The sequence below is a fragment of the Eulemur rufifrons genome, chromosome 5, assembly GCF_041146395.1.
Source record: "Eulemur rufifrons isolate Redbay chromosome 5, OSU_ERuf_1, whole genome shotgun sequence".
Lineage (NCBI taxonomy): Eukaryota > Metazoa > Chordata > Mammalia > Primates > Lemuridae > Eulemur > Eulemur rufifrons.
Window position 1 is genome coordinate 25,635,185 of NC_090987.1, and position 15,091 is coordinate 25,650,275.

The window sequence follows — 15,091 nt, forward strand, 5'->3', positions numbered from 1 at the left end:
GTTACTGGAATAATTAAATAAATAAATCAGAACAAGTCAAAAGTACTTAAAACGTGACTGCCATATTGTAAGTATTCAATAAATGTTAGCTTTTATAGCTTTTTTGCTGTACAGGTTGATTTTTCTTCTGTCTTCTTTTCCATAAAAGGAATTTTCTAAAAGTGCATACAATAGTGGGTTCATATATAAAAAATTTCCCATGCTACAAATCAGAAATTTAGCATATAGTCAGAATTCACTCTAAGCTTGGTTATCCTGCTTCAGAGTGAAAGAATATATGACCTTTGAACTGTCATGCTTCCTTCAAAAAGCTACCAAGAAGATCTAAAGACTAAACAAACTCAAAGAGTTTTAGACAACTATGTGTTTTAATTATGCCACTGTCAAGTTTCTCAGTTTGTTTTTTATGGGGGGTTAAAGACGGTCTTCTGTTAATGTGTTTTCTTTTTTAAGTGTTTTTGAACAAGGACTTCCAAATATGACGTCTACTCAAATAGTATCTGCTCCAAAGCTGAAAGAGCAAGTTATCAACTGCTATGGAAAGGAAAAAACTAGAAGTGTGCATAGGTAAGTAGGCAAGTCTAAAGTATTTTGTACACTTTTGTATTTAATTATATTTCAAAAAAATAAGATACATGTTTGGGTATGCTAATACTTTTTTAATCTTTAAAAAATTGTCTAACTATAAAAGGGTTATATAAACTTTTTAAACTGTTCTTATAATGTTTGGCTAATGGAAAATGTCTTCACAGATTTTCCTGAGGTAATAAAGATGATTTTCACTGAACATTATATAATGTATATAAGTAATAATGCCATAAACATGTACATTGGGAACTATAAAGAATAGCTACAAGCTCATGAGCACAAGAAGATTAGAGACCATATCTGTTATAAGGTCTCTAAAGTTGGCAATAAAACAGGCGATTCCAGTAACCATATTTATAAAAGCTTACCTTACAGGCTCAATACAAAATGCACTAACTGGTTGTGAAGAATCAAAATCCTCAACATTTATTTGCCATGTTAAACATCAAAACAAAAAGTTGCATTAAAAAAAACCACACACACATACACATGCTTTTTGTAAAGTTAATTTTCTTTCCCTTTCAACTGAGATATAGATTCAACACCAAGCAGACCTGCTTAGAGCAGACTCTAAGGAACTGGGTACAGTGAGATGATAATACCACTTTAAATAAATATCCTTAAATGTTAACTTCCGAAATAGCAGAAGGCTTCCCTTCCTTCTTTGCACCTTCCCTTCCCCAAGTGAATACTATGGCTAGCTGAACTTAACTGAATCAAAAATAAACACATTTGGCAAGAAGTCAGTTTACTAAATGATTTAGGTTCCTTGGGATGGATCTGGAGAAGAGATTTAAGGATAGGGGACATGGAGCGTAGGGGTGATGCCAAGTAACTCAAATGATCAAGTGAACATATTACTTTCTTTTGACACTAATGGAACACTGCAGAGAGTTACACAGCCTCCAGGTGGCAAGCCAGAAGATGCTCAGAGCATTGTGTCCACTTGGGAAATTAAGCCAAACAGGCAAGACAGAAGAAACAACACAGCAGGATCTCCTTCAGACTCTAGCAGAGGCCCCATCAACAGCTGCCGTTGTTGATGCTCCAGCTTGCGGCAGTACAAGGCAAGGCACTACAGCGGCAAGTGCCTTGACTCCAGAATTCACGTTCAGAAAAACAACCGCAAGAGAAATCTGCAACTTGCCTATGGTTCTTTGCCAATTCAACCTGATGATCAATCCATTCTTTAACTACTTAGAAGTCTCCCAAGTTAAACCTTCAAATTAAGGACAATAAGTTATTCTAGCCTTATCTTAACAGATCATTCAATTATTAATTAGGTTACCCTTATCCTAGCAGATCAGTCATTCAATTATTAATTAGACTACTCTCCAAGAAATTCTGCTTCACACTGGCTCAAGTACACACAACAGATACTAGAAAATAGCAAGAGCTGGTAGGCAGAAGATCACCAATACTACAACATTAGGTGCTTTGAGGACCACTTCTAAAAGCTACTAAGTGCATACCAGAACCCTTTGGGGAAAAAGGTGAGGGGTAATTGGTGTTATCTCATTGTATAAATAATATTTGAGGAAACTATGCTCTAAGGGAGTGTTTCTCTAAGTTATCAGAACAGTGGTGGCACATGACATGATTTTTGATGATAGGTGGAAGATTTGCACAAGCTTCCTGTTGAGACCACCCAGTAGACTCCCATTGCTTTGTTTCCCTGGATGACAGCACCATGCAGCCCTGACCCAGCAGCATAAATGGCTGTTTGCATTCTGTTACAGCACCTGGAACATCCTGAAGATCATCTTCCACAATCCAAAGCAGAACAAGGAGTCCTATAGCTGACTAGATAATGCCTGACTTTTCTCCACTGCAACCCAGCTCACCCTCAGGGCAAGACTCAAGGACAGAGAGAGAAAAAGGTGTTGTTCTAACTTCATACGGTTTCTTAGAGTTCCTTCTTCTGCGGTGCAGGTCAGTACAATTGCCAGTCTAGGGAGAATAGGAATTGGTGATCTAGCTTTTTTGCACTCCTTCCCTACTGTTCAAAGCATCCACAGACCTATATTAAAATCTACAGCCACACAGGAGTTGTACTGGTTCAGAAAATGTTGACGTAAAACCTTATCTTCACCTTAAATTCACAGTGAGCTGGGTATTTCCTTACATCTGACTATGCGCAAACAAAACCATTCTAATTAAAGAATGACCCTTTTTTGCAGGTATTGTATGCATACTTTGCAAATCAAATAGATTTCATATAATTTGTATTTCATTAGGGATTTTTTTTGGCTTCAATTTCCAAAAATTTAATAGCATAATTGTTTTCATTGTATTTAGTTTTACTATTACCTACCAATGTTAAATAATACTTGTGTTCCATGTACAGCAGGGATATCAAGTTTTTCTTTTAAAATAAATGTAAGTAAAAAAAAATGAGCTTGGTTAAATAAAAATAAGAGTATACTTAGTACAGAAATATGGCTGGAATTCTGAAAGTTGGGAGCAAATCACTCAAGTTTGAGAAACCCTGCTCTAAGTGAGATAATTTCACAGAATCAGTGCCGCTTTCTAACACATTTCATTTATAGCTGACATCTGATGTGTTCAGGGCATGCAGGACTAGCATGAACTATTTTCCAGTTAGAGTTAAGAGAAAACAGATGATTTTCCAAGATTCAAAGTCTTATTTCAGTTAATGCCAGAAAGTACATTGAAGTTACCATCGACTTATCGCTACTTCTACCTTTATGGAAATCCTTGGGGCTTAATTACTTTTTAAAGTAGAACAAGTACTACTGATTTGTCTTCCAGGCACATTTCCAACTTGGTTTGGAGAGGTAAAAGAATTTTCCTTTTACTGGTATCTACGTAGAATTACAAATAAAGTGGGTATCAAGGGAAGGAATAAAGGAAGAAGAATGCATGAAAAGAACTGCATGCTTAGGTCACATAAATAGACTACTATGACAAAGGGTAATGTAGTGTTTCTTAATATGTGGTCCATAGGCTACCTCTCACAGAATCACTCAGGATGCTTATGTAAAATGCTGATTCTTGGGCCCCACCACAGACTTACTGAATTAGTGAGAACCTCAGACCCTTTTCTTGTAAGCTTCCCAGATGATTCTTATAGACAGGTTGATTACGACTGATTTAATGCAGTACTTAAAAATTAACTGTCAAACGTCAGTCTGAGAAAGAGTTTACTTGGATTTAGGCAGGTCATTTACACTGTACTTCTTGTGGAAATTTCAATTGTCCCACACCTACAGTCAGAAAATTTCCTGAAGTTAGACCCACGAGTGCTGACAAAGGTGTTTTTATGATGGAACCGTCAGCTGATATTCCAGACCATCTGGGCAGAACTCCAAAGGAAAAACCAAGAGGTCTGTCTGGCTGTTTCCACTAAACATTCCACATTTAGCCACTAAAGAGTAATAAACTGTTGTACTTTTTTTTTTTGTTAACTCTGTTGCAAGCAAACCCCTCCCTAGTAAAGAAAAATATGGAGCAAACACTCTGGAAAAAGAACAATACTGATTTAGCAATATGTCCATTCTGATATAACATGCTAATTCATCAAAAAGTATATTTAAAAACTGAAAGTTACAATGTTTCAGACTATGTCTAAATTACTTTTCCTGTATGGATTTCAATAATAAATATCTCCTTAATAGCTACATTAAAATATCTATACATTAGTTAGCAATCAAGTATTCTAAATAGGATTACATCTAGATTTTATTCATAAATTCAGAAGCCTTTCTGACACACTCTATTCCTGGAGAAAAATTTGTGTCAATTCTCTCTGTAATTAACATATAGAATTCAGTAAGATTTCCTAACAAATAACAATGAGTTTTTTAAAAAATTGAGCAAATAAAATTATTTTGATGAAACAAACCTGGAAATATTATGAGGCTTATCACTACCTGATATTAAAACATTTTATTATAGTATTCAAAACTGACAGAATAGTCCAGAAATAATGAGAGCTAATATTTATTGAGCTTATTATAACATTTATTAAATACATAAATATATTATCTGATATGTAATATTTATATATAATATATATTAGGCTCATTAAATGTATATAGTAATTTAATCATCACAAACTACTCTATAAGATAGATACTTATCATTGTTTCATTTTACAGATGAAGAAACTGAGGCATAAGGTTAAACAACTTGCCCAAGGATACATAGATATTAAGCACAGCCAGGATTTGAAGCCAGATAATTTACTTCTACAACTTGCTTTCCTAACCACCACAGGACTGTATATACTATATTGCCTCTGTTTGACTTCAGTACACAATGAATTGAGTATATAAAAGATGCTGTTTTACAACAGTTGGATAAGATGGCTTATTTAATAAATAGCACTGGGACAAATACAATTCTCTTGTTTTTGTTTTTAAAAAGCAGATTCTCAATACATCATTCCTTTCACAAAAATAATTTTAGGTAATCAAAGATTTAAATGTAAAGGAATAAAAGTATTACAGAAAAAAGCCTTTTTTAAAAAAATTAATCTTGGCCAGGAAGGGTGGTTCATGCCTGTAACCCCAGCACTTTGGGAGGCTAAGGCAGGGGGATCACTTGAGGCCAGGACCAGCCTGGGCAACATGGAGAGACCCCACCTCTACCAAAAAAAAATTAAATAATAATCTTAAACGGGAAAGAATTTTCTAAAACATTAAATTCACAGCCCTCCAAAAATAAAAACTGATCAATTCAACATAACAATTTAAGATCCATGAATAGCAGCAAATAAACAAATATATACTAAAAGAATAAGCCAAACAGGAAAAGCAATATTTGTAGCATAATACACAGAGCTAATTTTATTCATCTACAAAGATTCTTTACATATCAATAAGAAATGACAATTTAAAAAATGGCAAAGAATTTATGGTATGTGGATTTTATCTCAATTTAAAAAAAAGGGCAAAGGATATCAAAAAGCAATACATAGAAACAAACACAAATAGTCAATAAACATCAAAATATGACCCTTCTCGTTCATACAATAATGTACAAATTAAATAACATTTTCAACTGTAAAATAAGTAAAAATTAAGACATCTGATAATGTCCAGACAGATTAAGGTCTATTACATTTTCCACTACAAGGAACCAGAACTTCTTTCAGAGATTCCTGGTCTGAAGCAGAAAATTCCTCAACAAACCTGGAGTAGCTTGCCTACCAGAAAGCAAAGAAGCTACCAATTACTACTAGAGTACTGCCAAAAGGACATGGGGCTCCTACTGACCAAAACGGAATTTTTAGAGCATTATAAAAAATAAAGACAGCAATGTACTAAAACATATCAAAAATGGTTAAGTCCAAAAGTTCATGATGAAACTTAAAAACAAAAATGCCATCAATCATCACCTTTGCAACTTACTAGGGCACAAACTAATTATTCTTAAAATTCATAAAGAGGAAAGAAAGTTAAACATTTATCTGCCTTTCCTATATAACTATATACCAGAGTAACTAAATATTTGATAAAGGACCAAGTTCTTTAGGGAAAAATTCAATGAATAAATGTAGAAAGAGTAATAGAATGTCACCAATTCTCTAAAGACAGAATGATCTCTCTGTCCCAGGAGAAAAGGGATAGAGAGAAAATACCCTTCAGGACTATGGAATTTTTTTTTTTCTTACAATAAATTTCTATTATCTGTAAATTTTTAAAAACCTGAATTAACTTTTCTATTAAAATTACTATCATTAGCAAATTAATGCTTTTCAATCCTACTTATCATCCTTTCTGTCACTATTATGACAAAGCAGAACCCTATAACAAAAGTTACAGTCTTTTTTTCTGTAAAGGCAAGGTTCTAGTTCCCAATGACTTCTATTTTCTAACAGAAATCATATTATGAATCACTAACGCCAGAGTAATATAAATTGTGTTTCTTTAATTAATCTATCTGCATGTCCTGTGGGAAATATATGCGAAATTCAGTCTCAGGAATGACCAGATCATATGTACTTAACTTGTTTTCACTGGAAAACCAGACTGGGTATAAACTATTAAAGCCCTCCAGAAAATAAATGGGCCAGAAAGCTACAACACTCCTACAGATGAGACAAATAGAATGCTTACCCATATTTTCCAAAGAGTGAAACCGTAGTTCCTCCTACAGGCACTGCTTTTCCTGGTCCATATACATCCCATATGGTCAGGGCCACTTGGGCATTCCTGGGCAGGTCAGGGTATTTCACAGGCAGTTTTAGCCATTCATTCCAGCTACGAAAATAAAATCAACAGAAACAGATATATATCTTTCTTTTAAATTAACAAATCATACAAGAAGTTCTAGCCAGAGGAAAAGGTTCCAAAAAAATTAGGTTAGTACTCTAAAAAAATAATGTGTCAGTGACCTCAATTTTGCTAAAGGCAACTTCAATTTTAAATATAGAAGACATGAAATTTTTTTAAAAAGAGCTCATGAAAAATAGCACTGTTAAACCTTTAATCAAGAAACTCAAGACACCACCACCAAAACACAAGGGGATATGACAATGGCTAATAAAAACCTAGGAAAACATTTCAACCTATAAGAACTTTTGGAATCAGACTGTGATTTTCTTTAATCATTTTTAGAACACAATTTTACATTCTGAAGATAAAATAATCAAAATTACTCATATTATACTCAAAAGCACTTCTGAGAATAAAGCAAAAAAAGCAACCAAAACATCACAAAAGTCTACATAGAGTATCTACTACCTAAATCACATGAAGAAGTTACCCGACTGCTCTAAACAGACATCTGACTTTTTTAGGTGAGACTTTTTTTGTTCAAGTTATTCCATTAATACTGATAATATTTAACTAGTAGCACCTTAAGCTTTCAAAGCATGACTGTATATATTATCTCACTAAGGAATGTTTGTTTTTGATAATATAGTTAATGACAGCACAGCTCTTTTTTTACCGTCTATTCATTTCTGTATTTTTTTTTCTGCATTTAAACTTCACACTGCATTCATTTGATAATTTCAACTCTCTTATACAGCAGATGGCTTTTAAAATCTCAAAAGAATACTATAAAACAATACACAAACTAATACTTAGGAGACACACAGAATTCTATTTCTCCTTTTACTCAAAATTATTCTCAAAAGGGCATATCCCAGTCTAGGTCAAACACATCTGCACTGGTAAGTATTCTGAAATTAAAAAAAAAAAAAAGAAGAAAATGAACAAAATTTTCAAAGACTTAAACAACAAATCATTTATATTCATCATAAAAATTTAAGGACCTCCAAGAAAATTAGAGATGGCTATCAATATCAAGGAGAAGCAAAAAGTCATTAAATCCTTTTCTTCTATGAAGTTCTTACAAAATAAATCGCATGCTTAAGAAAGCCATTGCCTACTACAGATAAGCTTGTGCAACTAAATGAATTTATTTAATATCAATCCACATGGTAGGGCAGAAGCAGTGCCATATTTTGCCAATGAACAAACCACAGAGGTTAATAGTTAAAGAAGAAAATTAGTGATAATATCCAAAATGAATTGTGAAACTTCTCACATCTATATTCTGTCCTGTAGTGACTAGAAGACAATACCTGTGACGCACCAATTCATTTGTCTCAAACCTTTTGCTATCCAACTCCAGGCCACGACATCTCTTTAAATGAAGGCAACTGCACTTAAATCTGTTTTACATACTGGGCTTCTGGAAAAGAGTTTTTCTGAAGAAAACGATTCTGCAGCTAAAAAGTCTGACAACTATTCTTGATAATCTAGAACTTATGGAAAGATCTAGTGAGACACCAAAAAGCTACATATTTTGAACACTATTTTGTTCTCTTCCTCCTCATGTACCATCCCTTTCCCATTCCCTATCCTTCATCAACTTCAAGACTAAATTCACCTGGCAACTTTCAAAACATGCCAAGACTGTAAAGCCTAAATTTGGATGCTACAATCCACCACGTAGCCCGCCTCCACAAAACATTGCACTAACTCTCCAGTCTGATTAATATACTTCTAAATCCTAACTTAGTAATTTTTAAATTATATTAGATTGTTATTATATGTGTTTCTCTAATGCCATTTCAAATCTTTTATGGGACAAGGTAGAACATAATGTTTTTAAAAATTTAAACTACTTGCCTACAGAATATATTCACATAAAAAAACTTAGAAATTTGCAGTATATACACCAAAAATGAGAATTTACTCTAAATGTAATTAAAGAAAGTACAAGTTTCCCTCACTATTGGATCTCTTATTGAAGCACAGGGTAGATGGAATAGGATATGATAGGACAGACTTGGATAAATTCTCCTTGAATTCCTCATTATTAGAACTCTCACAACTCACTATCAGAAACTCAAAAAGCAAACTTTGGAATCTCATACTACCCCCAGAATACTACCTGAACTAAGGAAATGCAAATATTCTAATATTAATAGCAAGAGATCTTTTTATGGTACACTTTCTTCTTTCCACAGTTTATAGAATATTTCTTTTAAGCAAGTATTTATAAAGAATTATGGCTTTGTTAAGTTTTATCCTCCATTTTATGAGCGCAATTTTTGTTTTGATGAATTAGTACTAAATTCAATTTCTGAATAGTAAAGAGCAGGATATACAAAATCTATAAATGTTTTCCCTTAATCCCTGAAAAAGGATATATTTTAAATAAAACCTATTCTCATGTTATTTTACCCAAAACAAGGTATTTTTCTCAATCTATTTTCTCTATACAGCTGTCTCAGACATTTTAATTTCAAAAAGTCATTTTTAATAATTTTACAGTGCTTATTTTATTGAGTAGTTTCATAGTTTAAAAAATATAAATTAAAAAATTCAAATTTTTGGAGAGCAAACATGGGAGTTTGTACATCCTTGCAAATACATAATACAAAATAATGCAAAGAAGCGTTGGCAAATGGGAGGAAGAAGAGAAAAATTTTAATCTTTCTCTAATTGGGAATTTGCTTTTTCTCTAATTTCCTTTTTTGCCAAAGTATGGAACAGAACCACTATGTAATTTTCCTTACCAAGAAAAGTGGAATTCCCTTTAGTTTGTGACCTTCTAGATCTAAATTTGTTTTAACTCTCTTTTGAATGACAGGTCACCTCAAAAAATCTAATTAAAGCTTTGACCTCTGTCCTGAAAAAATACATAAGACACAAAATTTTGCATATAATCTCAGAGTTTTAAAAATTTCCTGATTCCGGCTGGGCGAAGTCACTCACGCCTGTAATCCTAGCACTCTGGGAGGCCAATGTGGGAGGATAGCTCGAGGTAAGGAGTTCAAGACCAGCCTGACCAAGAGTGAGACCCCCGTCTCTACTAAAAAAATAGACAGAAATTAACTGGACAACTAAAAATATACATAGAAAAAATTAGCCAGGCATGGTGGCGCATGCCAGTAGTCCCAGCTACTCGGGAGGCTGAGGCAGGAGGATCGCTTGAGCCCAGGAGTTTGAGGTTGCTGTGAGCTAGGCTGACGCCATGGCATTCTAGCCCAGGCAACAGAGTGAGACTCTGTCTCAAAAAAATAAAAAATAAAAAAAGATTTCCTGATTTCAGCTTAAGAATCTCTGATACAATTAAGGAATTCTGGTCCATTGTTTTAGGTATGATGATGGTACTGTAGTTATGTTTAAAAAGAGATATACAGAAATACTTATAGTTAAGATGTTACAATGTTTGGAATTTGCTTCAAAATAATGGTGGGAATATAAGATTCACCATAAGTTAGTAATTAGTAATTGGGTGATGGACACTTATGAGTTCACTATATTATTCTCTCTACATTTAAGGTTTAAAATTTTCCAGAATAAAAAGTATTAAATATATGTGTATGCTGTGTGTGTACATATATCTATCTGTTGCCATAAAAAATCTTCTAAGGAAATTACACCATTAAAATAATTGGTTTTGATGTAGCCCAATCACCAGAATTCAGGCTTCTGGGTGGTACCTTCAACAGCACAGCCAGGCTGTCTATGTGGCCTCATCTTGTCTTCCATGAATACTGTGGGTATAAACTCCTTGCTTAAGAGCATACAACCTGTGTACCCTACAATAAGCCTACCAGGGTAGTGAATAAAACTCACTGATCGAACATTAGAACTACACTAGGGAGTCTATCAAATAAGAAGTGTCAAGAGGTTAGATTACGAATCCACAATATTGTTCTCGAAAAACAAGAACTTCATGTTCATTATATTTACCCTGCATCCTGACAATGTTTTGCTAATGTACCGTGCTGAATAAACCATGAAACCAAAAAAAAAAGTTTCATATGTAAAATAATAAAACTTTTATCTGAACATATGACAATAGATCTCTCTAAAGATCTAAGCTCCAAATGTCAGGATAGACAATATTCCAGACTATGCAGAAGAGTTTATGTGTTCAAGGGCAGAGAATGGTAGAGAATTTAAAGATGCTACAGATGTGTTTTTGGTTTCAGTTATATTGTAAATCAGTCATATGCTTATCAAAATGTCAATATACTGAATACAAACATAAATTTACTTCCATATCAACTGCAGTTACAATACTGATATGCATAGTACTTTAAGTATGTTACTGCTTCACACCATCCCATCAATATGTATAGGTATTAAGAAATTCCTTTGTAATCCCTACTAAATTACAATAACATTTGCAACTTCCATAAAGAAATAGAAGAATAGTCTGGAATCCACCATATGCAGGAAAACAACTTACTTCCATCTTGTACTAAACGCCTTGTAGGATGTTCTCACCGGCAAGGCCAGAGGCTTCCCTTCTGCAAAAACTTGACAAGTAACATAAAGATCAGAGCATGTCTCCTGGTATAGCCCTGAAAATTTCAACATTGGGTCTTCTAGGACAGCTTTGTAACTCTTTTGTTCTCTTTTCCCCTCCAAGCTTCCTCTGAAAGCACAAGAACAACAATTTTTTAGACATGTATTTTTTGAGTATATACACACATGTACAATAAAAAGAGTTTATGTTTGTGTCAAGGTAATCTTATACTCCCTAAACAATGTTTTCCTGTATATGAAATTAAAGTCACTTTTATATATAATATGGGTCTCTTAAAATCCTAACATACCTAAGATCATTCCTATCTTCGTCAACATATTTCTCTATTTTAAGCTATGGAATTTTAAACTCTTCCACCAACTCTTGATCTACCATTTAGAAGTCACCAATGTCCCAGGCCTTAGTTTCATTTTATTCATTTCAAGTTGACCATTTATTCATCTATTCTTTCAGAAAACATTTACTGTAGTAGGCATAGGGGCCAAAAAATGAAAGATAAGATAAACAATAAAGTATTAAAACAAAATGTTATGTCACAACTTCTGGGGAGAAAAATCTCACTTTTTAAATGCATTTTTGGGGGGTACTCTTCCTACTTTTTTATATGTACATATATTATGTGTTCATTTCTTTAAATTAAAAAAATACAGTGTTATAAGTCATAAAGGATGTATGCACAGGATACTATTAAAGAGGTAGCAGCATTTCCTGGACATCAATATTATATCAGATATTGTGCCAGGCATTTTATATATTCTTTCTTACTTTACTTTCACCATATTCTTATTTTATAAATGAAGAAGCAGAGATTCAGAGATTAAACTCATTATCCAAGGTCAGAAAGTAAATAATAGAGCTAGGAATAAAATCCAGGCCAAGGAGGAGCTCCCTCCATAGTAAGATAAGTCAAAGAGTCTCAGGAGCACTTAACCTGGCTTGGGGCAGGGACTTAGTATCCCAAAAAGATACCTGAAATGAGCCTGAACAATATATAGGAGTGGGAGCAATAGAGGTAGGAAGTCATCCCAAAGGGAAAGAGCAGCATACACAAAGGCAAACAGGCAAGACAGTATGTCTGGAGAACTGCAAGTTGTTTGCATAATACAGCGAAAGCATAAAAGTTCACACAGGGAAGAATCTAAAGGTGAGAATGGAAAGGAGGGCTGGACAATGAAGCTAAGTAGCCAACAAATTCAGTACAGTGCCTGGCACAAAAAGAACAATTTAAAAATCTGTTAATGGAATTATTTGAACTGAAAGAATAAAATAATAAGATTTGTATTTATGATTTCAGCAGCAGTATAAGAATCCACTGGAGAGGTGAGACGGAAAGCAAGGAGATCCAGTTAGAAGAATTTCCATCAAAAGAGAAAGGAAAAAGGTATGCTAAAGCTGGGGCAGTAGAAGAGAAATGGAGCACGGAACAAAGAAATTTAGCAGGTAGATTCAAGACAATTTGGTGAGAGACTGAATAGAGAAGGAAAGAGGTGGATGTCTGCAAGACTTGCAGTTTGCCCTGTTAACAAATTTGCTGGATTATGCAACTAACAATCACCAAAACACAGTGAGATCAGAGTTGGAGGTAAGCTAATGATGTACTCAACTTTGGACAAGCTTCCTTTATAGTGCTTTAGGGTATCTGAAGTGAACATGTCCTACGGGCAGTTTGATATTCAATTATGATGCTAAGAAAAGAGATATCAATGTACAAGTTATTATTAAAACCACAGAAATAAGATGAAAAGGCCTAGGAGAAATAAATAGAATAAAAAATTTACTATTCTTGATGATATGACTCTAAATTGCTATTTTCTGCCTCCCCTCCACCAAAGCAAGCAAACAAACAAAACGTCCAACAATTGCAGTCTCAGAAGCTACAGCACTGTTAGTATTGAATTTTGCCAAACTTCTGCTTTATGCTTTATCTTTAGTTCAAAATACTTAATATATGTATCTGTGTGTGTGTTAATAATGGACTCATTTCTTCGATTTCTTTTTAATGTTCAAAAGTTTCAAAAACTGCATTCATATGTCCAAGAAATACTGAGAGGCACAAGACTGAGGGAAAGCCCTTTATCAGATGATAACAATACAGATCCTGTATAAACGTCTAGTGGTGTATGCTGCAGAAATGACCTTAAAAACAGGTATGGAAGGAAGGTACCATACAAAGGTACAGTTTTGGTTGTTGACATATTATTTTTACCACCACCGCAAACTGAAAAGTAAAGGATTTGTCAGGGACTAAAAACTGACTTATGAAAATAAAAGTAATCAATCATTCGAAGGTACATCTGACAACTGAGAAAATGTATTTATCACATACTGAAGACATGTAGCCCTTTGACACATATTTGTTGAATATTCACTGAACCTACACAATAATTTTTACCTGATTATGAATGACGTGGTTAATAATTTCTAAAAGCTTTGACAAAACTCCTATATAATCACTTTAAAAGAGACAATTTCCAACTCGGTTTTGCCCGTCCCCCATTGTTATAACAGTTCCATTATTTTCATCTCAAGATGTCATGCTCTTGGTCTTTACTTCAACTGTGGTGCCCCCAGGGTTTTTCTGCAAGACTTTTTTTTCATACTGTCTTGGTCCCTTTGCACCTGGCACCCTCATCTTTGACTCACTCCCAACTGCTCTGCTTTTAACAGTGCCAGACTGCCCAAACTTTCAACCGAAGCCTTTATCACCTCTCATGCTATTAATACTATACCCATGTGCTGCTTCCACTCCACGCTCCAGCCCCGTTCCAAAGATCTTCCTCCCTCTTATTTACGGTGAAACTTGATTTCTTCATTTGTAAAACCTAACAGTAATAACCCCTCAGAAGTCTGAACAGCAAAATGCTTAGAAAACCGCAAAACACTGTGGAATTTAAGGGCTTATTCCTACCGCTGTCCGTCTCCTAGAGACCATGTCTTTAATCCTTCTCCCTCGTGGCCCCTCTCCACGATTCACTCCTACGTTTGCCTGGCTACAGCCCTCTGGGTCGGCCCTAATCCCAGCCTTCAGACCACGCACCATGTTTACTCGCCCCCTACTCCACACAAGCCTCCACCGCCCCGTCCCTATGCCCAAGGAATCCCATTTCGTGTCCCCAGGAGTCTCTTACATTTTAAGCTGCACGTTGATGTCCAGGTCACAACTATAGATATAGTGAAACTTCTCCGCTTCCCCCATGGCACCCCTGGCAAAGGCACCACCTACAGCGAGAAGCTAAGCGCGGTAGAGACGCCAGAAATTAACCAGCTGAAACCCACAACACAGGTGCTTCCTGTTCCGCCCCTCAACCCGCACGCCGCCAATCCCTGCCCGGAGCGAGACCCGACGCGACGGAACTTCCCGCCCCAGCGTCGCTTCTGCGCATGTGCCTAAGATGTCCACCATCGTGCTTAAGGGTAAATAGGATTCCGGAAACACACCCTATTTGGTTTCCATTCCAATCTTCCTGTCTTGACGGAACAAATTTTTTCTTTTATTTATTTATTTTTTTAAGCAATGCTATTATTTGCGCTTGAGCTGTACCTAAAATCAATCCCAAAAAGAAATTCGGTTCTCTGGCTGCAGGCTAAACAGATAGCAAGCACAAAAATTAGAATTTTGCCAAGTTTAAATTCCAGTGGCCATTCCAAAAATTGTAGATTTGATCATTAATTTGCAATCTCAAGCAAAGATTTTTTTCTCTGCTCTAGAGAGTAGGGAAAAGACTAAGCAGAAAAC

The 15,091-nt window shown here is 34.9% G+C and overlaps 1 protein-coding gene across 1 annotated transcript in view; it reads right to left on the minus strand.

The window, feature by feature from the left end:
• PIK3C3 (phosphatidylinositol 3-kinase catalytic subunit type 3) overlaps nucleotides 1-14,601 on the minus strand; it is a 109,287-nt gene extending 94,686 nt beyond the window's left edge. Inside the window, exons 1-3 of the mRNA XM_069468040.1 lie at nucleotides 14,484-14,601; nucleotides 11,275-11,463; nucleotides 6,672-6,815 (exon numbers count right to left, since the gene is read on the minus strand). Coding sequence (XP_069324141.1) covers nucleotides 6,672-6,815; nucleotides 11,275-11,463; nucleotides 14,484-14,551 — 401 coding nt within the window. The 5' untranslated portion in view covers nucleotides 14,552-14,601. The remainder of the gene's footprint in view (nucleotides 1-6,671; nucleotides 6,816-11,274; nucleotides 11,464-14,483) is intronic.
• Between the last annotated feature and the right edge of the window lie 490 nt (nucleotides 14,602-15,091).